Source organism: Mus caroli, unplaced genomic scaffold (assembly GCF_978045245.1).
Source record: "Mus caroli unplaced genomic scaffold, Mus_caroli_1 scaffold_10, whole genome shotgun sequence".
In the NCBI taxonomy this organism is placed as follows: Eukaryota; Metazoa; Chordata; class Mammalia; order Rodentia; family Muridae; genus Mus; species Mus caroli.
Genome location: NW_028227265.1, coordinates 5236510 through 5264195, shown reverse-complemented (window position 1 = coordinate 5264195; position 27686 = coordinate 5236510). Strand labels below are relative to the sequence as shown.

The window sequence follows — 27686 nt, the reverse complement described above, 5'->3', positions numbered from 1 at the left end:
ACGCCCCTCCCCGCCCCGAGCCGTTGGCGTCAACGTCTGCCGGAAGCGCCTCCCTCACATGTGGCTCGGCGCGCTGGAGGTCCCAGGTGAGCGGACGGTTGGAGAGTTTGGGCTTCTTCTGCGCCGAGGCTCCAGTTTGGCGGATGCGGACACCAGTCCTAACAGGAGGGAACCGGCTGGAGAGCCGGGATCGGAGGAGCCTCTGCCGGAGGGATTTCCGGCTATGGAACCCTGCTTGAGGTTCTGAACTGCTTTACTCGGAACTGAAGGGGCTCCACTTGAGAGAACCTTCATCAGAGGGAGACCCACGTTAGAGAGCACCCCGATCTCCTACACGGAGCTCGGACTCGAGGGAGCCCCGTTCCGGGTAGTAGGATTTGAAGGTATCAAACTAGAACCACCACCACCTCCTCCTCCTCCTCCTCCTCCTCCTCCTCCTCCTCCATCTCCTCCACCTCCACCACCACCACCACCACCACCACTAATTTTTTATTTGTATGGGTGTTTTATGTACACCCGCAGAGGATAGAAGAGGGGCGTTCGTCTAGAACTGGAGTGATGGTTGTGAGCCAAGATGTGGGGTATTGGGACTCGAACCTGGGTTCTCTGGAACAGCAGTAAGTAATCCTAACCACGGAGTCATCTTTCCAGCCCCTAGAACATTGGTTCTCAACCTTCCTAATCCTGCGACCCTTTAATACAGTTCTTGTTGTGGTGACACGCCCCCCCCCCGCGCGCCATAAAGTTATTTTTTTTGCTATATTATAATTGCAATTTTCCTACTGTTGGAAGCATAATGTAAATAAATACCTGGTATGCAATCCTGTGGGCGTGTGACCCGCAGGTTGAAAACCCCTGCCCTTAAACCCTTCCCGAGGTAATCTGAGGGGGAGGACAGGAAGAGATGCCTCTCAGTTCTGAAGGCCTGTAGTAAGCTTTCCAAAGTGCACAGTCTCTTGCCTCGACCCAGCAGCGTGGTGAATGTTCTGTCAGGGTTTGAGCTAAGTTGTTTACCATAATGGAAACAAACTTTATGACTTTTAAAAACTCAAAAGGTTTAGCTGGGTTTCATAGCAAGTGTAGGTTGTTAATGTATTCTTTCCTTTGTTACTTGGGATTTTACAGATTGTATATGTTTTTTGTCTACTGTAGCTGTGTGTGACCAGTTACTGTTACAGTAGAAATAGGAGCATTTTTATTGAAATTAGTGCCTGAATTCTTTTTCTTTCCTCCTTGCTCCTTTTGTCTGACATTCATGAGGATCCTGGGGAGAAGATGCAGAATTCCCTGGAAGTTGACTTACAGATGGTTGTGGGTGCTAGGAACTGGACTTGGGCTCTCTACAGGAGTAACAAGTGTTCTTTACTGCTGAGCCGTTTCCTCAGCCACAACACCTAATTTCTTTTTCACTTCAAGAAGCATTATTTTCTTCAAGTACTGTATTGCTTGCTTTTTTGCTGATTTAACAGTGCTAGTCCTGTTACACAACACAGTTTTGAAGCTATATGCTAAACCATCTCTTTCGATCTTAAATCATGAATGGTGACTGTCATCCTGTGAGTGAGTTACATACTTTGATTTCTCCTCATTGAATTCCTGTATTCTCTAAGTGTGATCACAGCAGGAGTACTTACAATCTATTGTCTACCTGCTTTTGATGAAAGCCAGTTTCAAATTAACTATATATTTGACACAACACCATGTATCCTAGGCTGGCCTCTGCTTCCTAATTGTACCCAATAAGGTATATAGGGAGGGTTGGAGAGGTGGCTCAAAGTTAGGAGCACTGCCGCTCTCGGAGAGGACCTGGGCTCAGTTCACAACTGTCTGTACTCTAGTCTCCAAAACTCTAATGCCCTCTTTGACCTTCTTGGACTCCTGAGTGCATATACTCAGGCACATACACATAAAAAAATTTCTTTTTAAAAGATACTGTCCATTTTCTGGTGTCTGTTCAGTTAGGCCTTATTATAATACTATTTTCCTTTTTTAATTGTAGAAGACGTGTAGCAATGGCTGCTGTTTATTCTGGTATTTCCTTTAAACTTAAAAGCAAGACAACTTCCTGGGAAGATAAACTAAAATTAGCTCACTTTGCTTGGATTTCCCATCAGTGCTTTCTACCAAATAAAGAACAAGTAAGTTTAACGTAGAACTTATACGTTTTATGATCTAAAATAATTTCATGTACAACTTGGATATTGACATTTAAAAAAATTAGAAAACATGTTGGGGAGGAAACTTCATTTGAAGTGTACTGTCAGTGAAGAAGCAGTGGGGCTTTTGGATTGCTAGGCGGAAGGTTGAGAAGTTGGAAAGTGCTAGTCTGTGTGAGGGCAAGCTAGAAGCATGTAGGTACCAGTTATAATGTTCTATTGGGATTTCTTAAGTTGCTGTGGCTAAAAAGTAGGCAGTGCAGCTGTGATAGGATGACAAGCTCATGGAATAGGGCTGGCATCCATCCAGTGCTGGTATCAGACTGTGTTATCATTGTGAGAGAAGTGACGAGGTGTGGTGTGCAGAACACTTAGCAGCGTACCTGTCAGTGTCCACACCCACTACATGTTTGAGTCATCTTGACAGCTAGGCAGTTCCTTGGTCAGCGCTGCACAACATGAAACAAAAGGGTAATCCTGGTAGGCTTGAGCAAGAGCCCAGCTCGTCTGTCACACCTACGGACAGTGCTGCAGAGTAGAAGTGAGCAAGGGTAACTCAGTGCCAGTGTTTGCCCAGCACACCCGAGGCCCTGGCTTTCTTCTTATCGTCAGCATCACCACCACCATCTTCACGATCTTGCATATACGGCACACACAGAAGACTCATACACACAGCTCTGTGAGCTGAAGCATCACCTTTTCTCAGTGTTTTGTGCTTGAGAAAACACTGTTACAGGAATGGGAACTGCATGTGTCCAAAGCCCTTCTCTCTCGTAGACACTTGTGCATCCCTTCCCCTTGGCTGTGTTTCCTGAATGACGGAGACTTAGAAGTTACTTGTCTTGGGAAAATCAGCACACGTGTCCGAATGTTCTGATTCTCATTCCTTTTTTTTCTTTAATTATCCCTCATTGCCATTTGATTTGCATATGTGATCGCTTCTGTGGTCACTGTGGATATTTATGTGTTTCTCTTAGAAAAGACCATTGAATAATGTTAATTTTATTGAAACTTTTCTTTGAGGCCAGATGAAGACATCATTGTTTTTCCTTAATAAACATTTCAAGATTTCAAAACATTATTATGTAATGTTAACACAAGTGAGGATTTAAAAAAATATACTTTGACTCTACATGTCATGCTGCCATTGAATTGAGATCTTTTGGCCTCAGCTTCCGAGTTCTGATATTACTAGCATGTGTAATCATATTCAGCCTGTCGGTTTCAGATAGGATCTTGCGCTGTTGCTCAGTCTCATCTGGAACTTGTAGACTGCAGTGCTCCTGCCGTGCTTCACCCTCAGTGGTAACTAACTCACACTGCAGACACATTTTTAACAGGAAATCGTTTTTGTTTTTCACGCAGTAGAATTTGGTCATGATTGGGTGTCCCTTTAATGCTGAAAATCTTTCTCTCATGTAAGAACTTCATTTACAGAGTATGTTTTCTATAAATCCAGGTTTTACTTGATTGGGCAAGACAGTCATTGGTTGCATTTTATAAGAAAAAGCTTGAACTGCAGGAAGATATTGTTGAAAGGCTCTGGATCTACGTAGATAACATTCTACATAGCAAGAAATTGCAGAATCTCCTTAAGAATGGGAAGACTATAAATCTCCAGCTCTCCCTTGTCAAGGTAAATAAGTAATGGCCTCTTCTGTTGACCTTGCTATGTGCATCTTTGTTAATTTCTTGTTACTGCCAAGTTTTAGAAAATTATGTGAATATGTGGGAAATTTCAGGGAAGAGAAGGAAGTTGTAATAGTACTCCCCCCCCCCCAATTTTTTTTTTTTTTGAAACAGGGTGTTTCTATGTAACCCTGGATGTCCAGGAACTTTCTACATAGACCAGGCTGGCTTTGAACTCAGAGATCTGCATGCCTCTGCCACCTGGGATTATAAGCATGGGCTACCATGCCTGGTGTATGAATTAGTTTTTTTCTTTTTTTAAAAAAAAAAAGATTTATTTTTATTTATATGAGTACATTGTAGCTGTCTTCAGACACACCAGAAGAGGGCATCAGGTCCCAAAAAGTCTGTATTTCACTGTCAAAACAATATTTTCAGATACCATGATAATAGGTATTACCATTAAAATACAGTACTAATGAGCATTTAGTACTCATGACAGGCTCAAAGGCCATAAGGATATAGCTGTTCATCACATGAATAGTAAGTGGCAGTGTTGGGATTTGAGCCTAGATGTGCCTGGTGACTAAGCTGTTCAGCCAGAGCCTCACAGAATAGAATGGAACAAAACAGAGAACAAAGAAGCAGATTAGGTGCCAGTAATCCTTAAGACCACCCTTATACTTTTTAAAAAAATTTATTATTCTAAGTACACTGTAGTTGTCTTCAGATGCACCAGAAGAGGGCTTCAGGTCCCATTACAGATGGTTGTGAGCCACCATGTGGTTGCTGGGATTTGAACTCAGGACCTTCAGAAGTGCAGTCGGTGCTCTTAACCACTGAGTCACCTCTCCAGCTCCTACTGTGATACTTTTAAATAATGGGGCATTTTGAGTGGTTCTTCAGGCAAGGCTAGAAGATCAAGTATCTCTGTATTTAAAAAATACTTAAAAGCTTTAAAATAAATGTATGTTTATAGCTATATAAAATATTGTTAAAGGACACATATTTAATTTGAACACAAGTTATGCTTTAGGGTCTAAGTATGAAAAAGATTTTTTATTGATGATCTTTATAATAAGATATCTGGAAGCCACTGGTGATATGTTGACACCTTAGGATTCAGCACATTTGCTGCAATTTTTAAAAACAATAAGCCAGTATTTAACTTGAGTGGAAATAATGATTGTTTTTTGCAGTTGCTAATAGGTTAGCACCTCAAACAGTTTTTGGTTTTTTTTGTTTGTTTGGTTTTTTTGGTTTCTTGGTTTTTCGAGACAGGGTCTTTCTGTGTAGCCCTGGCTGTCCTGGAACTCACTCTGTAGACCAGGCTAGCCTTGAACTTAGAAATCCACCTGCCTCTGCCTCTCAAGTGCTGGGATTAAAGGTGTGCACCACCACGCCTGGCTTCTCAAACAGTTTTGATTCTAAGATTTTTGTTAGTCTGGGAGCAAGTCACTGGCCTAACAGTAATTTTTGGGATCTGCCTGCTTTAGTGTCTAAATTTGAATTTTTTTTTTTTTTTTTTTTTTTTTTTTTTGGTTTTTCGAGACATGGTTTCTCTGTATAGCCCAGGCTGTCCTGGAGCTCACTTTGTAGACCAGGCTGGCCTCGAACTCAGAAATCCGCCTGCCTCTGCCTCCTGAGTGCTGGGATTAAAGGCGTACGCCACCACGCCCGGCTTTGAAATTTTGAAAGCTGAAAGCAGTGTCTGAAATCTATGATAAAAAAGGCAGGTGCTCGGGCTGGGGATGAGATGGCTCAGTAGTTAAGAGCGCCGACTGCTCTTCCGAATGTCCCGAGTTCAAATCCCAGCAACCACGTGGTGGCTCACAACCATCCATAACGAAATGATGCCCTCTTCTGGAGTGTCTGAAGACAGCTACAGTGTACTTTGATATAATAAATAAATAAATCTGCTCATCTATCATAGGCTGGCCCTGAATTAGCTGGGTAATTGAGGGATGGCCTTGAACTCCTGATCATCTCTGCGTCTTGAGTACTGAGATTACAGGCATGCACGACACACTCCGTTTATCTAGTGCTGGGGGTTGAACATAGAGCTAGCTTCATACTTGTTAGGCAAGCACTCTACCAGTGGAGTTACATCTCTAGCCCTGCTTTGGTCTTAATAGGAAAAATCTGACTATTTTATGTATATCTCCATCCATCCACAGGGTCATAACTCAAGTGCTACCTGATGGCACCTAGATAAAGATTTAGGGTCTATACCTTTCTTGCCACATCCAGCCTTGATGTGAGGGTTTGTGCCTAGCCTTATTACATCTTGTTATGTAATGTTCGGTTGTTATCCCTGGTAGACCTGCTCTTTTCTGAAGGGAAAGGGAGGAACTGTGGATCTAGGGGGAAGGGGAGGTGGAGCTGGGGCAGGAACTGGGAGGAGGAGTGGAGGGAGGAGGCTGTAGTTGAAATGTATTTTATGGGAGAAATAAATGAAGAAGAAAAAAAATTAACTACTGGCTAAAGGGTTGATACTGACAGGAGATGGGTGTGTCAAGATCATGTTAAAAGTAGAAAAATCTGGGTATTCCTCATTAAAATGTGGCAGAGAAATGATTCTTTCATGCTTTCTGAGTAGGTGTGGATTCAGGTAATCATGAGCTTTTTTCTTTCTTAATATTCAGATCATAAATGAGAGAATAGAAGAGTTCTCACGTTCAGGATGCCAGAGGAATATCTGTGCCATCCTGAGTTGTTGCCAGGGCATCCTCTCAGCACCTGCCCTTGCTGTCATCTATACAGCCAAACCAGAGCTCATTGTGGCTTTGCTGAGCCAGCTCTGCTGGTCGGCCTGCAGACAGCCAGAAGGAGCCACGACAGCCAAGCTGTTTGAGGTCATTCATCTGGCTCTTGACCATTACCTCAGACTTCAGCAACAACAAGCCAACCCTAGGCGTGTCTTTGGAGATATGACTGGACACCTCTTCCAGCCCTGCCTAGTCCTGAGACACTTGCTTTTGGGGGGCACATGGACCCAAGCTAGTCAGGGTCAGCTATGGCAGGTACTGAGCCGAGATATCAGGAGCAAGATTGATGCTGTTCTTCGAGGTGGTGTTTTTCGACACGATTTACTCTCATCCTACAAAGAGGAGCTCTTGGAGCAGCACCAAGAGAGCGTAAAGATGGGGGTCCTGAAGAGTCTTCTCACTCCAGTGGAAGCTGTGACTGCAAGACTGCTGGAGCCTGACTATGTCAAATCAGACCTCCATGCTTTGGTTGTGGCCAGCTCAGTGCCCTTGTTGTACAGACTCTTTCTGGAATCCTACCTTACGGAAGAGAACCAGTTGCTCTGTTTTCAGGCTCTCCCCAGGTTGTTTGGCTGCCTGCAAATTTCACACCTGCAGGAGGGGCAGATAGAAGCCCTGTCCCTATCAGATTGGACTACAGAGCTTCTGGCTGTAGAGCAACTGTTAAACTCAGTGGCCACCAGTAACATCTACAATGTGGCTACTGACAGGATTCGGCACGCGGAAACACAGTTTCAATTCTACCGCCGTGTGGCTGAGCTGCTGATCAACCATTCACAAGCGTCTCTGCCAGCTTGGTTTCGCTGCCTCAAGATTTTGATATCTCTGAATCATTTGATTGTAGAGCCAGACCTGGATGACCTGTTGTCTTCGGCTTGGATTGATGCAGAAGTAACAGAATTTCGAGCCAAAAAGGCCCAGGAGGTACTTATCAACACTGTCTTCCAGACGTATGCCAAACTCCGACAGGTGCCACGGTTGTTTGAGGAGGTTTTGGGGGTGATCTGCCGCCCAGCTGCTGAGGCACTGCGGCAGCCTTTGCTTGCCTCAGGCCTCTCTGTGGCTCTCAGTGCATGTGTTTTGGAGCTGCCACTGAGTCAGACCCTGGATTCATGGTCCCTTGTACTAGATAAGTTCCAGTCTTTAGTCATGCCCTGTTTGCAGAGTGATCCTGACATGGCTTTAAAGGCAATGTCACTGAGCTCACTGCTACACTGCATCATGTTCAACATGCAGAGTCTGGACAATAACATGCCTCTGCCCATCATAAGACGGACACAGTGCATAATGGAGAGGATGCTGAAAGAGCTTGTGAGGCCCCTTTTGTGCCTTCTCCTGGACCTCTGGAGTCCAGAGCCTGAGCTGTGGCAGCAGAAGGTGAGTGACTCTGCACTCTTACTCTCTTACACCTGGGCTCAGGTGGACGCTACCATCAGTTTACACTGCAGCCAGTATTATTCTCTGGGAATCTCCATAGCCAGGGCTGCTCTGGATAGCTCAGACCTCCCTTTGTTGCTTCCAGGTGTAGACATGGAGTTTTGGAAGAAGGTGGAAAAGTGTGTAGGCCAGTCCAGGTCTCTCAGTAGGTACTGCTTAGAACAGCTGTATCTTCAGAAGGTGAAAAGGACTTTAATGCGGAGTAATTCACAGTCCAAAGAAGCCCTTCAAACCTTGAGGTTTGACACTGCTCACATTCTTGATTCTAGCAGAGACTGTTTAAGTCAGAAGACAGTAGCTGCCTGGGATAGGCAGGTGTCGACAATGAATGAGTCCATGTATCCTGTAGCACACTGGCACTTGATTGTATCAAACCTCACAGTTTTAATACCCTACCTTTGTTTGAATGATGTGAGATATGTGGCCACTGTCTTGTTAAGAACTTTACCAGCAAGTAAAGCCCAGGGAAGCTTGGCACATGGTGAGCCACATGTCACACTTGAGAAAATATCCACAGCCCTCCTTCACAGCCCTCTTTTTCCAGAGATGCAGTCCCTCTACTCTGCCTTCCTGACGTGTATCATTGCAGAATGTTCCAGCACTCTGTGCTCTGGAGCGCATAGTCATCTGAGTCTTGTTAGTCAGCAGCTCCCCTGGCTTTTTGGAAAGGACTACCACACAATTGTGGCTCACTGGGAAACCAAATTGGCAAAAGTTGGACCTGAAGGTGTAGAACCAAGAGGAGAAATTGCCCAGAATTTTCTATCCATGGTCAAGAGTGGTTTTCCAATCAAGCTGGATGAAGAACAGCTAAAAGGCCTCCTGGAGCTCTTAGAAGTCATCTCTGCCCTTCGCCTGGACAGCCTCTCGCCATCTTACCACGTGCATTTGTTTTTCCTGCTATTCTCCATGGCTGTCTCCACATTAGGGCATTGCTCTTGCCCACTAGCCCTTCAGTTCTTGGTGAAGTGCTACCGGCTCCTCAGTAGTCTGCAGAGAGGAAAGAATGGCCGCTCTGTATTCAGGGTTATGTACGTTAGTGACATCTTTGAGGTTGTGCTGACCTCACTGTTGCAAGCCAGTGCCGAGTTTCAGGTTAGGGACGATGACCCTGCTTGGCTGCAGCTTCTTCAGGTGTCAGGGGTGTTCTTAGAGCAGCTGATGCAGATGCTTACCCAAGTCAAGCTGAGCTTGGTACTCAACTTCGGGAAAATCACTGCCTTTCTCTCAAGGTACAGGAAAGAAGCTTCCAGCAAAGAGGGGAAAATCCAGAACCTTCGGAGCAGGCAACTGCTTCTGGTGGCTCTAAGCAAGTTGTGTCAGAGTTTGGGGCCTTGTGTTAAGGAGCGGAGGCAGCTACTGGAGGCCCCAGCAGAGCTACCTGAATTGCTACAGCAGGCCATGATGCAGATGGGCACCATGCTGAAGCTTTGCCTAGTGTCCGGGACTACAGGCCGCCGCCGCCTGCCTTCAGTACTCCTCGCTGCTGTCCCCACACTTTTAGAAGTAGACATGAGCCAGCACCTCAGGGACGGACAGCCCAGAATTGCTCAAGTGGTGGATGCAGACAAAGCACTGCTTTCTCATGGGACACTTTACCAGGATGTCTACACCCAGTTGCTGCAGGAGTTGCCAGCCCTGTCGGGGAATGCTTGGTCTTTCCAGGCAGCATTGCGCTTTCTAACCTTGTTCCTTTTGGCCCCAGAGCTCCATTCCAAGGAGACCTCTGTTTTTGCTTCCATCTTTTATTCTGTGCAGAAAGTTCTTACAGGTAAGGTGTTTTTGGTTTTTAAAATTAGTGTGTATGGATATTTTGTATGCATGTATGTCTGTGTACCCTCAAGCAGAGGCTGGTGTCAGATCTCCTGGCACTGAAGTAACTGATGGTTGTGAGCTGCCATGTGGGTGCTGGGAATCAAACCAGGGTCCTCTGGACTTACAGCCACTGTTTTTAACCACTGAGGCATCTCATTAGTCCTGATAGTGTTTCTTTCTGAGCTGATTCTGTGCTGCAGAGGCTTAAGTCAGTGGGACTCCATGGCCAAGTTACCATGCTTCATTCATATCTTGTAATTCATAATGCCTCTACCTCTTCAGCACATCCTACCAGTGTGTACCGGCACAGCTGGCTGCGCTTCCCCCCCTGAACAGGGTGATACCTCACAGCTTCAGAAGGAACCACGTGAGAAAGCTTGTCCACAACCAAGGCATGCATTTGCTCTTTCTATATTGGCACATGTAAGCAGTTACCTTTTCAGCTTTCCCATCCCTGTGTCCTGTCATATTTTAGGGATTATTTTGTGCACTTTCATGCTTTGTTTGTTTGAAGCAGGGTCTTTGTCATAGCCTGGAACTCATTATGCAGACTTAGCTCATCTTGAATTCCACACCCAGATTTTTCTCTTTAATTGTGTGTGTGTGTGTGTGTGTGTGTGTGTATGTTTGTATATGAGTCTGCACATGTGAGTTACAGGTACCTGTAGAGTCCAAAGAGGGTTGCTGATTCTCTGGAGCTAGAGTTACAACGGTGTAAGCTGCCCAACATGGATGCTGGAAACTTAATTTGGGTCTTCTGTCTGAACATTATGTGACCTTAACCATTGAGCCATCTTGTCAACTCCCATTCATGGTTTTGAGTTTTTGTTTTTGGCTTTTAATTTGCTCTAGCCACAGATGACTCATATAGATCATCTTACCTAGGGAAAACTCCTGTTTCAGGTCTATAGTGATATAGATTAACTTGGAAAATTATGGAAGCTCTGCTTTCCTCAAATCAATAACATATGTGTGTGTGGGGGTAAATAGACTGACCTGGTGTCGTCTATGTTAATGAGACCAGCTAAGGCCTCAGATACAGACTAGTGAAAGAGATGTCTTCCTGCATAAGACTGACACCTGACAACTGTAACCATTCAAGTAGTTATAAAGATTATTTAGAAACATCTAAAATATTAATGTTAAACAAATACAGTACAAAATAATTCTTTTTGGCAGGACATGGTGGCACATGCCTTTAACCCTAGTACTACAGGGGCAGAGGTAGGAGGAATTCTATAAATTTGAAGCTAGCATGGTCTGCATAGCAGTTTCCAAGCCAAAAATACATAATGAGACCTTTTCTCAAAATCCAAACATAAAAAATATCTTTAAAGTGTGTGTATATGTGTGTGTATATTTGTAAGTATAAAATGGTTACTCCCTAAAGCCTAAAAAATGAATAGGTCTGATGTCTTGTGTCTAGTGAGCAGCCTTTATCTATCACAGGCAGCAGAGGCTTTCCTTTTAGTTTTGGGGGTTGCTGAAGGGCTAGGGTAGGAATTAGGTTGTCCTCTGAGTGCTGAGTAGAGATTGTGCTCAGTTGGTTCCCATAGAGAAGCTGCAACAAGGTGGGATCTGGGTGTGTGGACTGAATAGAGGAGTAGAGTTGCTGTTGTCTTCCTGTCAGTGACCTAAGAGTGGATGACCTGAAAAAACCCTGGCTCTAATGATCCTTTTTTTTTTTTTTTTTAAAGTACACTGTAGTTGTCTTCAGCCACACCAGAAGAGGGTGTCAGATCTCATTGCAGGTGGTTGTGAGGCACCATGTCGTTTTTCTGGGATTTGAACTCAGGACCTTCGGAAGAGCAGTCAGTGCTCTTATCCGCTGAGCCATCTCTCCAGCCCTCTAATGATCTTTTCTTGTCTAATAACTCAGGCATTGGTGCTTCCCTATACTGGAACTAACAGTGAATTTTTGTTAAAGCTTGTGACAGCATTCTAGGTCCGTGTCTTAGGATGGCAGCTGGCATCTGAAGCTGTAGCTGCTGTCAATTTGTTAAACAGAACTTCTGCATCCCCTTTCCCTACCTCTGATGAGATGAGTCAGTTCTCAACCTTACTTTTATATCCCCGGGCCTGTGGTACCTCAGACCTCTAGGACAGAGCCTCAGATACAGTGAGTCCAGCATGTGTATCTGAACCATTAGAATGTCTGGTAATGTGCTGGAGGAGTAAGCAGCCTGGAAGAAATACCAAGTGAGGTGAGGCCCAAGGCACTGAGGAAGAAAGGGAACATCGAGGTTGCTGAAAGGTAGCAACGACTTGGGTGGAGGTGCCCTGTCCTCCAGTGGTGCTAAGGCAGCGTTTCATAAACAGGAGCGTTTATGAAGAATGCTTTCAGGTAACAGAGACATTGCCTTAGTGAACGGGGGAGCCAGTGCTTTAGAGCTGGCCTTTACTATAGGACTATCTCTGCTCAGGCTGATTTGGCTTTCATTAACACACATTTATAGAGATTGCAGAGGAAAGAATAAGAGGTATAAAACCCAACCTGAATGTGGGACTGGGGCTAGAGGGCACATGTAAGCAAGTGTAAGTGGCTGTGAAGTCCGGCCAAGCAAGTGCATCGGCTACGTGGCACATCAGTCCCCTGGAAAGGCTCCGTGACATGCCACCTTTGCTGATGTGTGCATTGTACTGAGGAGCAGTACAATGAGATCCAGTAATGAGATCTAGCGCCCTCTTCTGGAGTGTCTAAAGACAGCTACAGTGTACTTAAATATAATAAGTAAATAAATTTTGAGCCGGGCGTGGTGGCGCACACCTTCAATCCCAGCACTCAGGAGGCAGAGGCAGGCGGATTTCTGAGTTCGAGGCCAGCCTGGTCTACAAAGTGAGTTCCAGGAGAGCCAGGGCTATACAGAGAAACCCTGTCTCGAAAAACCAAAAAAAAAAAAAAGAAGTACAGCATCGTATATACTATTTGTGGGGTGGGGGTGGGTGGCCAAATCCAGAAGAGAGTCAAGTTAGACAGTGCTGGCAAAGAGAGCATGGGCTACCTCAGACACAGTGGCCTTAGATCTGGTAACAGCCCAGGCAGAAGAAAGAGTTGGGTTCCCAGAGGCTGCAGCTTTAACTCTTGAGGCACTGGCTCCAGTTATAGACTGGCCTGGCCAAGTCCACTCCTAGACAAGGATACAGAACTTAAAGTATCAGGGCCTTTAAGAAAGTCAAGGGTTGCTGGGCATGATGGCACACGCCTTTAATCCCAGCACTTGGGAGGCAGAGGCAGGTGGATTCCTGAGTTCGAGGCTATCCTGGTCTACAAAGTGAGTTCCAGGACAGCCAGGGCTACACAGAGAAACCCTGTCTCGGAAAAAAAAAAAAAAAAAAGTCAAGGGTTGGTTTGGCTCCCCACATCTGAGTATTTAAAAATATCCTGCTTCTGCACCATTAATGATTGTATAAGGAAGATAGATAAAGAATAATGGTCACGTTTGCTGTGGTCCAGAGCTAATGAGCATCTTGGCATTTTCAGTGCATAAGCACTGTGCATAGGTACAGCTCTGGGTAAGAGAAGGGTGCATATGAGCATCCTCTGGACGCTCTCACCAGTGCCTGCTTTTGTGCTGTTGCACCTGTTCACTCCTGTTAACCAGTCACATTGTAACAGTGTTGCTGCTTTTCCTGCAGGTCCATGCATACCTGCTCCAGTCACTCAGGATACTGAACTTCACTTGGGAGCCCTGCTCACCCAGATGTTTGAGGCTGGGACAACAGAGCACTTTGGAATGGTACTGCAGTCTATTCTTCAGGGGCTGGACGTCACTCAGGCGTGGAGGTCAGATCTACAGGTGGATATCTTTCTTTTGTTACAGGCCTGGAGTGGTGGTTATTCTTGGTGAAAGGAAAGATTGTTTGGAATTTTGTGTCACTTCTGAAACTAAACTAATTAGTCTGACAGAGTGGAGGCAGAGCAGGAACCTGTGGGAAGGAGCCCAGTTGTGGACCATCTAGCTTCCACTGAAGAGTTCTTATTCTTCAAAGGAGAATTTCTTCAGAATTACAAATGCAATTCTCTCTTGGGGGGAGAAAATCACCCCCAAGTATATTAAACTAGGTAATGAGAGAGGGCTTCATAGACAAGGGAAACTTGAAATGAGTATTGAAGATTGAAGAATTTGACGGGATAAATGGGTGTGCATGGGATAGCAGTGTATGTCTGTTGAGGCAGAGGGTGTACAATTTTGAGAAAGGAGAGGGCACCGAGCCACAATGGGTAGAGATCTTGTAGATATGCGGGAAGCTGGCAACAGTCAGATTTGCAGGTTTGTGCAGCCAAGAGAAGGCAAGGGAAAAGTGCCCAGGGCAGAAATCAGGATCTGGCTGGGGTTGTGTGACTTCACAGTCTTGGGGGAAAAGAGGCCGTTGTAACACTGAGAAGCAGGACATGATGAAACACTAAGTAAATAAAAGTCAGGACCTGCCTGCTTAGCCTCTGGCTTAGAGGAGTTGCCTGCCACCACAGCATCTCACGCAGTGTCTCCTTTAAACCTTTCCTTATGTGGTTTTGTTTTGTTTTTAATCTAAAATTTTCTATCTCCTTTAAACCTTTCCTTATGTAGTTTTGTTTTGTTTTTTAATCTAAAATTTTTTCTTTATGAGTATGGGTGTTTTGCCTGCATGTGTATATCAGTGCACATTGTGCATGTCTTGTGCTTGCAGAGACCATCAGATAAAATACCTTGGGACTGGAGTTGGATGGTTGTAAGCCACAGTGTGGGTACTGGAAATCAAACCCAGCTTCCTCTGGAAGCCTAGCCAGTACCCTTAACCACTAAGGCATCGCTCGAGACAGGGTTTCTTTGTACAGCACAGCCTTGGATGTCCTGATACTCGCTCTGTAGACCAGGTTGGCCCTGAAATAAGAGATCGCTTGCCTCTGCTGTGACCCCGAGTGCTGGGATTAGTTAGACATGTGCACCACCATTGCCTAGTTCTTGGGTAGTTCTTGATCAGTGAAGGAATAGTGTCCTCTGTGAGCAGCATCTTGGCAAATGGAGTCTATGATTAGGCTATTCTTTGTACCTCACTGAACTTGGTATCCTGGACCAGTTTTGCTTTGTGACTAGTTTAGTGAGACGCTCCCCAAAGAACCTATTTTTGCTTGAGTTATGCTCATCATCATTGCTTCCTGTCTGTGCACAACTGGAAAAGATAGTCCTTGCTCTTAAAACTCAACCCTGACCAGGCCTTGTCCCTGTTCTTGAGCCCAATAACATGTACCAGTACCAGTAAAAGGCTCTCTCTCTGTGGCGTTTTCCCAGAGGACTGGCTATTTCAGTGCTAAACTTTGCCTTTTTTGTTTCAGGTTGTTTTGTGTGCCATTAGACTACTCAAACTGCTACTCAAATGTCCACTCAACGGAGAAAAGGCAAGTTTGCTGTGGCGTTCGTGTCCCCAGATCATCACGGCTCTAATGGTGAGTAGCAGGCTGCTTGAGATGTAGCCTCCAGCTCGTCTGTCATTTCCTCTTCTGTAAGACAGCGGAGGGAGGCTAGGGCTCTGTCATCTCTGGTTCTGGGTTTTCTTGAAGGTGGCCATGAACAGGTAACCCATTTGTACTTTGTGTCTGTATGCACTGTATGACAGTAGCAACCTGAGTACGAAGTAGTGAGAGAGGCTGGCACTGAGGATTCAGACAGGGAGTGATGAGATTGATGGCAACGACAAAGTGAGACTACTGTGTGTGGGCCATAGACTCAGGTGAGGAGGTCCCTGCGGCTGATCCCCACAAAGTTCTGTGGTCACTTAAGTACACTGCTGTCAGGATGGGCACATGGGATACAGTAAAGGGGAGTACTATTTAGTTTGAGTAGTAATATTGTGACAGGTTATGGTTGCATCCTACCCAAGTGTGGAATTTTCATTTGGCAATGACTTGGCTTCATTTTATACTACATGAGCCTGGTCCATTGAGGTTGGTCTTGGTGTTTGCGCCCTCCATTGACTCGGGCTCAGAGATCCTTGCCATCATCACTGTCCAGATTGCAACTTTTGCTCTCTGAGAGAATTGTTCTAGATCAGCATAGTTTCAGAGCTTAAAGGCCTAACAACTAGACTTCATGTTCCCTTCTGTTTTCTAATTTGCTCCTATGTCTTTCCCTAAGAATCTGTAATACCAAAGACCTGTGCTAAAGCGCGCCACTCCCCAGTATGTTTTTGTAGAGCAGACAATGGAGAAGCAAGTTACTCAGTAAAGTATCGAACATACTGATGGGTGGCCCTAATGATGACAGTGTGTGTGGTGACTACACTGGAATACACTAGGTTAGAACCCACTTGATGCCTCTAATGTATGTGCCAGACTGGCTGCAGAGCCATGGTCCCTACAAAATGATGGAACTTGTAAGATTCAGGACCCAAAAGCCTCCTTCCATATTCACTGTCAAATTGGGAACCATAGAGATGCTCTCTAGGTGACACAGCGAAGACAGTTGTCCCTTATCTTGAGTCTTCTCTTATTTTCCAGGACACTAACTGAAAATCTTATTAACTAGACCTTTATTATAATCACAGGCATTTAGAACTGATTATGTTTGGGAAAACACTGTTGTACGTGGTTGACATGCAGCTTCCTTGTAAGAACTTGGATGTATCTGTTCTCTTTAAGAAACGTCTTGTCTATGGTAGATACACTGAACCAAGAGTGAGGACTGACGCTGCTAGGTCTAGGAAGGTTGCCCTTGGACACTTGGGTTGCAGATTGGCCACACCACTTCCTTGTAGAGCACAGGCAGACTTCCTCTGTCACCTAGAGTTTTAGTGATTAGCGATAAGTGATTTAGCTTTAGTGAGTTAGAGATTTAGTGATTCTTTGTCGATCACCTTCACTTTCTTTTCTTTGTCTGTCTTGCTTTGTAGCTGCAACACCGAGAGGCCTGCCAGGAGCAGCCTGTGGCCCTAGCAGTGATTGAGTCTATTCTCGAAGTCCTGGCTGTTCTGCTTCGGCAAGGGGAGGAGAGCATCAGCAACCCTCACCATGTCAGCCTCGCCTTCAACATCCTGCTCACAGTCCCGCTGGAGCACCTGAAGCCCCGGGAGTTTGGCAGCGTCTTCCTGAAGATGCACAGTGTGCTCTTCTCCATCTTGCAGTGCCACTCTAAGGTGAGAGGCAGAACAGTGCAGCTGCTCCTACGTGAGCTGGGAATACCAGCTGCTGGAGGAGCAAGAGTCTGGGGGCTGCTCCGTGGGGCAGGCAGGCGGGTGGGCTTGTGTGCATGCGCATTAGGTCCCTGCATTATTCCTACTACCACTAAAAATAAAAGCAAACTGACAAAACTAAAGTAAAGAAAGCTTCACTGTTACAGATTTTGCTTCTGGTAGTTCTAATACGTAAACCTTCTCTTCAGGCCACTTGAGTTGTTGTTTACCATGTTTGTTCCTCTTGAGTGGGGTCCTATATTATACAGAGGAGGCCCATTACTCCGTGTGCTGCTGCTGCTGCTGTGGTTAAACAAGTCACTACCTTGCTTAGATATGTTGGGTTTATAATTGAAGTGGTAGGAAGTGAAAGTCTTGAGTTTCCTCTGCTGCTGTGTGTGTTATACAGAGGCTAGGAACACAGATTGCATAGAAGAGAGGATGACCAGCTAGCATTTGTCGAACGTTTGCTGCTTTACTCCGTAGTAAGCCTCTGAAGGACGTGGGAATCCTATCTTAATGATAAGGATATCGAGGCTTGCTGAATGTTTTGACCACTGCCACTTCGTTGAATCTGAGTGTTGGGCTAAGCCTATTGATACCTTTGATCAGGGTTCTCTTTATGAACTACCACTAATACGTGTGGCCAGCAGGAATTCATAAATACTATGTATGTGCCTGTACACATACATGTTGAGATATTTCTAAGTATTTTGATAATCTAAGAAGAGACAGTGTGTACACATACTATGAGGTGTGTTTGAAGATCAAAGGACAAATTTGTGGAATCAATTCTCTGTTCCTTTTGTATGAGGTCCAGTGTCCAAATTAGGATTACTATTGCTGTGAAACAACATGATCAAAAAGCAAGTTGGGGAGAAAAGGGTTTATTTGACGTACAGTTCCACATCATAGTCCACTGTTGAAGGAAGCCAGGACAGGAACTCAGGCTGGGCAAGAACCTGGAGCAGGAGCTGATGCAGAGGCCATGGAGTGGGTGCTGCTTACTGGCTTGCTTTCCATGGCTTGCTCAGCTTGCTTTCTTAAAGAACCCAGGACCACCAGCCCAGGGATGGCCCTGCCCACAGTGGGCTGGGTCCTCCGCACTTGATCACTAATTAGGAAAATTCGTTGCAGCTGAATGTTATGGAGGCATTCCCTCAACTGGGGTTCCCTCCTCTCTGATTGACTCTAGCTTGTATCGAGATGATACTAAACTAGCTAGCACATCTGGCAATTGAACTCAGGCCACCAGGCATGCATGCCATGTAACACCTTTACCCACTGACCGATCTTATCTTCCCAGCAATGCTGGTGTTTAAGAGAAATATTCTATTCCAAAGACTTTCCCAGCTGTCAACCTTTGGCCCTGCCTCACTACCTTTGACATGAAATATTTTGACTAATTATTAAAGCTGTTATGTGACTGTATAAGTGCAACACAAATCCATCAGCAAACAACAGTGTTTCTCTCCTTGTGCTTTACTCTGCTGCTCCGAGCAGTGCCGTGCAGTGCAGTCAATATTCAGTGATGCCTGCATTGTCAGTGTGGTACTCATTGGCCTCAGACATGATGGCCACTTGAAATGTAGTCGGTCTGACTAGAAATTGCAAGTTTAATTTTGCTTAATTCTACCTAAATTTGCATGAGCTTACTGCTGTTTGCCTGGACACTGTGGTTGTGTTCCTGATGTGAGGTATACAGAAAGCATGTTTGGGGCTGAGGAGATGTAAGCATGAGGGGCCCAGTGTGGATCCCCAGAGTCCACGTAAAGCTGGACATGTAGCCTGTGTCTGTAATCCCAGTGTTTGTATGCTAGGGTGGGAGGTGGAGACAGGCAGATCTCTAGATGGTTGAGGGTCAGCTAGCCTGGAGAACACAACAGTGAACAACAAAAAGGTCTTGTATCAAAAACAAGGTAGCAGGCTAGGACCCAACCCCTGAGGTTGTCCTCTAACTCATGTGTGCTGTGGTCACATATATAACTGTGTATCCACAGATACAAGGAGAGGGACTAGAAGAGGACATCTGACCCACTGGGACTGGAGTTTCAGACATAGATAGTTGTGAGTTACTGTGGCTTCTGGGAACCAAACCCAGGTCCATGCAAGAGGACCTGTTCTTGACCACTCAGTTCTCTCTCCAGCTCCAGGAGCAGGCTTAAAACCTAGTCTCCATGTTCACAGGAAAGTCCTAGGCAGGCTGTTCAGTCACTGCTCATTGAGATGGCTTGATTCCCATTGTACGTGAATGCGTGTAATCTTTTTTTAAAATATCAATTCTTTGTCCTTTTAGGGTATATTAGGAACAGTGTAGAGAAAACATAGACTTAGCAAATTTAAGTCATTGTGCCTACAAATTTTGAAAGATTCGCAATGTGGAACCCCTGTTCTCTAAAATGTTTAAGCAAGAATTAAGAGCCCGGCGTGGTGACACGCGCCTTTAATCCCAGCACTTGGGTGGCAGGCGGATTTCTGAGTTCGAGGCCAGCCTGGTCACAAAGTGAGTTCCAGGGCAGCCAGAGCTACACAGAGAAACCCTGTCTTAAACAAACAAACAAACAAAAAAAGAATTAAGGAGCCAATATGAGCCAGGTGCTTAGTCACTTTAGGGAAAGATGTGAGAAGTCTCGGTGCTGCACATGGGGCATGTGATGTGCCTCTTCTGTGTCCTGCCAGGTAAGCAGACAAGACATGACTGACCCACTTCTGTGTGCCTTTGTTACCCAGGTGATGCTGAAGGCCGTTCCATCTTTCTTGAACTCCTTTAATAGACTGCTGTTCTCAGTTATGCATGAAGGACGGCAGAAAGACAAAGGTAATTCAGAGTAATGGCGTCAGGTCCAGATTCAGATCTACTCATCATGCAGTGTTTCTGGTTATAAATAGTATTGAAAGTAAAACCAAAGGATGGATCATCCAGAGACTGCCCCACCTGGGGGTCCATCCCATAATCAGCCACCAAACGCAGACACTATTGCATATGCCAGCAAGATTTTGCTGAAAGGACCTTGATATAGCTGTCTCTTGTGAAGCTAATGCCAGTGCCTGGCAAATACAGAACTTGATGCTCACAGTCATCTATTGGATGGAACACAGGGCCCCCAATGGAGGAGCTAGAGAAAGTACCCAAGAGCTGAAGGGGTCTGCAACCCTATAGATGGAACAACAATATGAACTAACCAGTACTCCCCAGAGCTCGTGTCTCTAGCTGCATATGTATCAAAAGATGGCCTAGTCGGCCATCACTGGGAAGAGAGGCCCCTTGGTCTTGCAAACTTTATATGCCTCAGTACAGGGGAACGCCAGGGCCAAGAAGTGGGAGTGGGTGGGTAGGGGAGCAGGGTGGGGTGGGGGGAGGGTATAGGGGACTTTTGGGATAGCATTTGAAATGTAAATGAAGAAAATATCTAATAAAAAAACTAAAAAAGCCGGGCGTGGTGGCGCACGCCTTTAATCCCAGCACTCGGGAAGTAGAGGCAGGTGGATTTCTGAGTTCGAGGCCAGCTTGGTCTACAGAGTGAGTTCCAGGACAGCCAGAGCTACACAGAGAAACCCTGTCTCAAAAAAACCAAAACAAACAAACAAACAAAAAAAAAAAAGAAAAAAGAAAAGAAAGTAAAACCACTGAACTAAGGTGATGTGAGAATTATTCGGATTATCAAGTGAATATTCCAGAAAAAAAATTTAAAGACTATTTTTTGAAAAAATATTTATTTTTATTTACGTATGTGTGTTTGTGTGAATTGTGTTTGTGTGAATTATGTGTGCAATGTTAATGCTGGTGGAGACCAGAAGATGGTATTTGATATCTTAGAACTAAAGTTGCACGTAGTTTTAAGTCACCTGATAGACATAGGTGCTAGGACTATAAGTTGGCCATCTGGACTGAGATGCCTCTTCAGCGTCTTGTCTTAGGATTTGTACTTAGGATTTCTGTTGCTGTGATAAAACATCACATGGTGGAGGGAAAGGGTTGATTTCAACTCATAGCTCTCAGGCCACACTTAGTCAGGGCAGGAATTCATAGGCAGGAACTAAAGGCCATGGGGAATGCTGCTTGCTGGCTTGCTTTCCAGGGTTTGCTCAGCCTGCTCTTTTATACAACTCAGGACCACTGCCCAAGGATGGCACCCTGTGGCATGTGCCCTCTTACATGAATCATTAATAAAGACAATGGGTGATAGACTTGCCTACAGGCAATATGATGGAGGCATTTTTTCAGCTGAGGTTCTGTTCCCAACTCTAATCACTCTAGCTAATGTCAAGCTCACAAAAACAAGAACAGAACTAAGTACAACCCAACCGGGCATCTCTCAGGAAAATGTTTGTTTGTTTGTGTGCTTGTTTGTTTGTTCGTTTGTTTGAGATAGGCTCTCACATGTAGCCCTTGGCTGGCCCAGAACTCTTTATGTAGACCAGACTGGCCTCAAGCTAACAGCTATCCTCCATGCTCAAGATAATTTTTTTTAACTTATTTCAGATCATCACCTTTTACTATAACCCAAACTGTGGATGCATCTAGTGTCTCTGAAACTTCTTTTTCTGGAAAGAAGAGGAGATGAGAGGATGGCACTATTGACAAGTCCTGTAGTTATCCTTTGCTCTGACCAACTGTGGACAACTAGTGGCATAGCTAGTAGTCACCATCTCCCGTGCATGGCACAGTGCATGTGTTGACCTAGCATTAAAAATTACTGATATTTATGGCTGGTAATGAGCTCATTCTCGTTGCTAGCCACTGCTGTTTATATGATGACTGTCTGCGGTTTTGGTTAAGGTTCTTTAATATCCCAAGATACTACTCTGATAGTGATTTCTCTTCTGGTCTAACCAGGGAGGCAGACAGCTAAACCCAGGTCTTGCTGTGGACTGTGGAAGTACAGTGTGGCCAAATGCTACATCCAGGTTGTTCCTTACCACATGTTCTGAACATGCACAGAAGCAGGTGCTTCGGGCTGGCCTAGCTCAGTCCTCTCTGATCCCAAGACTGTTCTCTCTACACCTGTGTCCTGACCCAGAAGACTTTAGCTCTGTTCTTCTCCTTTTTGAGTTCTAGTGTACTCTTATTTTTATGCATAAAATTGATGACTGCAATAATCAGTGCCAGTTACGTATGTTGTCTGAAAAGAGAAGCAATAGAATGTTAGGTCGTGAAGCATGAATATGGCCTTGTGAAATACCTCCCAAAATGTTAACATAATTTCACAGAAACTACATTGATCTAGAAAGCTGCATTTATCTATCTACTTATTTATTGACAGGGTTTCTCTGTAAAAGAACCCCGGATATCCCAGAACTCACTTCATAGACCAAGTTGGTCTCAAACTCACAGAGATCCTACTGTTCTTCTCTCACAAGTGCTGGGATTAAAGGTGTGCGTCACCATGCCCAGCTTAAATTGTATTTATAAAAGATATCTGCATGTTTATTCTAAAAAAACCTAGAAATACTAGTTTTATTGGGATTGATTGTATGTATGCTGAACTTCGTCTTATTGACAATTAAGAACAAAGTGAAGCTGCACCATAGTCAAACATAGAACATTATTTCAACTTCTGAGTTCTGTGTCTTTTCTATTTGGCCTGACCCTCAGCAATAACAGTCTACCTTCCTTTTTTTTTTTTTTTCTCCTGGGTTTGTTTGCATTTTCCAGATTTATAAGTAAATTTGTAGCCATCACTGTGCCCAGCAAAGCTTGGGAGGTGATGTAGCATGGGCCAGAGCTCCCTACCTGGGCAGTGCAGGCTTGGGGAGCCCAGGGACTAGATGGTCTTACACTGAGTAGTGAGGACAGACAGGGAGTAAGAAGTGGCTCTGGGAAAATAGGGTGAGGTGGGGCTGTCTGTGGTGATAGGGTGAGGTGGGTGCTGATGCTATTACATCTCATCTCCATTTGCCAATAAAAGGAAAACCTTACACAGACAGTTTCCAAAACCAACAGAGGCAAAGACATAATTTGGAACTCCTAAATCCTCTCAAATCATTTCTTGATCATTTTAATTTGATCCTATCTTACAGTACTCTATCTCCTTTAAAATAATGATAACAATCATAGATTTTTTTACCCTGAAAAGCATTGATTTTCTAGTTTTTAGTTATTAGTTGCTTTTCTCCTGGCTGTGATAAATACTGACAAAACAGCTTCAGGAAGGAGGGGTTTAATTTGTCTCACAGTTTGAGGAGCTACAGTCCGTCATGAGGACCGAAGTGTGGGGGTTTGGTCACCAGTGTCTGTAGTCAGGAAGCAGAGAGAGGAGAATGCTGGGGCTCGCTTGGCTTTGCTACTCCTTTCCTTCCCCAGGACTCCAGACCATGGGGTGATGCTGTCCATGGTCAGGGTGGTCTTCTCTGCTCACGTAATCCTTCCTGGAGACTGCCTCTCACACACTCACTCCCCCAGAGATTTGTCTTGTTAGGGCTGTTAAAATCCAGTAGGTTGACAATGAAAACTAGTTATCACAGACCCCTTAGGAAAGCACAGACTTGAATATTGTATTTTTACTGTTGTTGTGTTTGGACATGTCTTTTACTCTATTTTTATCTACAGAATAAGCTGTTTAGAGTCTGGAAAGAGTAGAAAGTTGCAGTCCTTTCTGTTTGTATTGAAATGACTCGCAGAGATACTCTGGCCATTTCAATGTTGATCATTTGCCGTCTGTAGGGAGCGTGGATGACCTGACAGTGGTCCTTGAGTCTGCACGCCTGGTGGAGAGGATGTATAGCCACCTTGCTACTCGAGCTGAGGAGTTCACCACGTTCTCCCCGTTCCTGGTGGCCCAGTATGTGACAGAGATCCAGAAGGTAAAAACCAAACAACATACTCATCACGGGTTTTCATTCACGGTCTTAGAACATGGCTTTTACCCAGAATGGCAGTCCTAGGCCCTTTCCTGTACGTGGTGTGTGTTGGGGTGGGGGTAATCAGCAGCCTTATGGAGTTATGGTCAGGACCAAGGAATGTGTAAGGGTCATTGAAGCCCCTCACTGAAGTTGCTCAGGACTCCCAGGTCTCTGGTTCTAGTACAGGCTTGAACCTGTTTTCTTTTCTCCTTGTTATCTACCCGATATGCAAGTGAAATGTCATCCATGGCCAAGAACCCAGAGCTCTTATGGACCCAGACCATAAGGTCATAGAAAAGGGGGGGCGGTTCTGCTGCTCCCAGACACTCAGAGCAGACCATGGGGGTAGAAATGTGTTACCAGTGATTTTTGTCCAGATTAGTCTGACTTTTGGACTGGAGTTTGAATGCTGAATTCGTCATTTAGACAGTCACTTGTTGCGTTTGTCAGTGTGCTGTTCTCACTGGTCACAAGCTACTGGTGCCCATGGTCAGGCAGCTCAGGACAACACGTGGCATCAGAGCTTTACTTTGATAGTGAGTGCCAGTGTGTCAGAGAGCCGGGAGAATAGAGGGTGCGTGTGTCTTCATTTGCTTTTATTTGTATACACACATTTCATGCCTCTGTCTGGGAAATAGCCAGTCTAGTGGGCTGGCTTGGTATTGGGGTCTCTCGGTGGGCACTGTAATGGAGTGTCTGGCTAGAGACGGCAGCATTTCTCCAGGGAGGTTTGGTTGAACAGCCCTTCTAGATTACTTCCCTGTTTGAAGTAACTGTAACTGTTGAGTAACCTTCCAACCCACACCCTTGCTGACTTCGGTGTAAAGCTTGTTGTTATCCCAGGAGCTCTGACTGGGGCGGGAGGGGCAGCAATGCTGATTAAGTGCACGAGAAGATATTTTTAGTGTTCCTAGGATGGCACAAGGCCTTGTACTTTGATCTCCCTGAGTATTTAGCAGTTTTATCGAAGCTTGATATTTCCCAAGCGTGTGAGTCATTAACACAGAAGCTTTTCAGGAGAGAAAAGCTTGACTTTTTAACTGGAGACTAAAAGGAGGCATAGTAATTTAACTTTGCTGAGGGCCAAAACGTGAAGTGAGAATTGGAACTCTTAAGTCATATTATTCTAAGATTTGCTCTATGAAATCTCTGGCTTCCTGGCTTCGTTAGTCATCTCTAATTTAAACTTGTCCATTTTTTCCTTTTTGTTTTGTTTTGTTTTAATCTTGAGAATAGAAAGGCCTTGTGAATTATTTAAGACCATTACATCCTAGAACCCACTGGCAGCAATCTAGGTCTTATCTTTCATTTATTTTTAGATTTAGTAATGAAGAAAATTCTCCATATGCATTAGAGACTGCTACTGAGAGCCATACATTTTCCCAGGCAGCATGCTTAGGTTTAATTAAATGCTTAAGAGCAAAGTTAGCCAAAGAGATCTCTGTATTCATTCCCTGTGCTTCTGTAGTTTGGGTGTTGTGGGAGGACGTGCAAGGGACAGGCAGGTGTCCTGGGAAGACCCTGCTGGTCAGGAGATGGTGTAACCCACAGGCCTGGTTGTTTAGTCTGCTTTATGTGGTGAGAGTCCCAATGAAAACATACAGATGTTTCCAGTACTTTGTCTTTTACTTCCAGATCAAGTTTACAAAAAGATCTCTCCATATTGCTAGCTTGGGAGAGTAGTGGTTAGTGCTCATCTCCTCCAATGAGTTTTGAAGCTGCTGGGATATGTTTTCATTCATTGACCATTGATCCTAATGGTAGAAACTGCATCGTTTGTCTTAGAAAGTCTCAAGGCCAGGGTTCTGGCTTCACCAGTTTCATGCTGCTGTCTAAGCTTCAGGGTTTTCAGCATATTGCTTGGTTTTTGCTGAGAGCCCTCCTTCCTTCCCAGGTAACCTTGTACCCACCTGTGAAGAACCTGCTTCAGGAGGGAATTTATCTCATCTTGGATCTTTGCATGGAGCGGGATATCCAGTTTCTTCGGGCCTCACTACAGGCTGGAGCACGAGATGTCTTTAAGGATCTGCACAGCGACTACCTCAAGTACCACAAGGCCAAGCATGAAGGAGAGAAAAGATATACGGCCTAGGTCATACCACAGAGCCACCTGGGACACCTTGCAGAATATTCATGGCTCAGAGCCCTGGAGGATATAAGGCTTCTGACGTTCTCATACATGTTGTCAACAACCATGGAAACACACAAACACACACACACAGTCTCACTGTATATCCTTGAATGGCCTAGAAGTCACTATGTAGAACACCAGGCTGGCTTTGAACTCACAGAGATCCCTCTGCTTTCCGTATGCCGAGTCTAAATGCATGCATCACCTTGCCCATCTTGGGGATTATATATTTTTATAGCTTTTTTTAAAATGCTAAGTGTTCTTTGATATCCCACCCCTCCAGCAGCATAAAGATTGAACCAGGCCCTCACACACATTAATTGCACACTTCTGCGATTCAGCCACACCTGCATGCCTCAGTACACCTTTGAAAACTAAGTGTGGTATAAGAGACCTGGAATCCGGGACTGGGCTTGGTGGTGCACATCTTTAATCCCAGCATTCAGGAGGCAGAGAGAGGTGGATCTCTGTGAGTTTGAGGCCAGCAAAGTCTAGGACAGCCACACACAGAAACCTTGTATTGAAAACAAACAAACAAACAAACTTGGAAATGGGTTCTGAGATGAATTTAATGGAAAAATTCCTGACCATTATGACTGTACCTAATGTGGTCCTTTCTTTCCTCTCTCTTCTGGCTGTAAACTGTGTAGAATTGGTATTTTGCTTCTGATACGTGGGTCTATAATTGAACCCTGTTTGAGTAATTCTGCTCTTTAAGTTAAATCAAGTTGCACAGAGACACTGTCCAGCTGCTACACTGTGCCGTCCCATTGGGAATTCTGGTGGTGCTGGGGGAACAGCCAGGGCCCAGTAAGGTGGTGTGTACTTGTCTGGTAGGGAAGTGCTCTAGCACAGGAGAGAGGACTCCTGCTTGTTCCCACTTCAGTTTGAGAAGTTGATTACAAATCTTTTCCTACTCAGTTCAAAAAATAATGTTATAGCCGGGCGTGGTGGCGCACGCCTTTAATCCCAGCACTTGGGAGGCAGAGGCAGGCGGATTTCTGAGTTCGAGGCCAGCCTGGTCTACAAAGTGAGTGCCAGGACAGCCAGGGCTACACAGAGAAACCCTGTCTCGAAAAACCAAAAAAAAAAAAAAAAAAAAAAAAAAAAAAATGTTAACAGTTCTTACGACCTAAGCAATATATCGTAGTGGTCTTGATTATCAAGCCTTTATTATCGCTTGGAAATGTCTTGTTTTAGAGTCTTTGTTGTATATGTATAGATACATATGTGCATATATATATAGTAAATTGATCAAAAATCTTTTAAGGTTTCTTAATGTTTTCTTTTGTAATGGCTGTCATTATCTTAAGAGTCAATAAAAATATTTGGTATTTTTTAATGTCACATAGTATTCTGCTGAGTAGACATGGTTGCTTCATCTAATAAGTTCCCCTCATTGTCAGATATAGAAACCTTACATACTTTTATAAATATTGCCTATGGCTAGATTATTTTTTAAGACACATTCTTTTTTTCTTTCTTTCTTTTTTTGTTTTTGTTTGTTTGGTTTTTTCAAGACAGGGTTTCTCTGTGTAGCCCTGGCTGTCCTGGAACTCACTCTGTAGACCAGGCTGGCCTCAAACTCAGAAATCCGCCTGCCTCTGCCTCCCAAGTGCTGGGATTAAAGGCGTGCACCACCACTGCCTGCCTACTAAGACACATTCTCATGAGCTGTTTGTTTATTTATTTTAGAGTACTGTCTTGTATTTTGAGACAGGATCTTATTCTACAGCCCAGGCTGACCTTGAGCTCAGTCCT

At 44.7% G+C, this 27686-nt stretch overlaps 1 protein-coding gene across 2 annotated transcripts; it reads left to right on the top strand.

Annotated features, from left to right (window-relative positions):
- Nucleotides 1-13: 13 nt before the first annotated feature.
- Nucleotides 14-27236, top strand: Urb2 (URB2 ribosome biogenesis homolog). Of its 2 annotated transcripts, none has more exons than XM_021170568.3 (10): nt 14-86; nt 2000-2138; nt 3616-3792; nt 6431-9761; nt 13442-13602; nt 15120-15230; nt 16673-16915; nt 19682-19769; nt 23616-23755; nt 25689-27236. In XM_021170568.3, exons 2-10 carry the CDS (start codon nt 2013-2015, stop codon nt 25884-25886), a joined length of 4575 nt encoding a protein of 1524 aa, XP_021026227.1. In that variant the 5' UTR covers nt 14-86; nt 2000-2012; the 3' UTR covers nt 25887-27236. The 2 variants fall into 2 exon arrangements, with proteins under 2 accessions (XP_021026227.1, XP_021026225.1); XM_021170566.3 differs by having other exon boundaries at nt 67-383.
- The last annotated feature ends 450 nt before the right edge of the window (nt 27237-27686 follow it).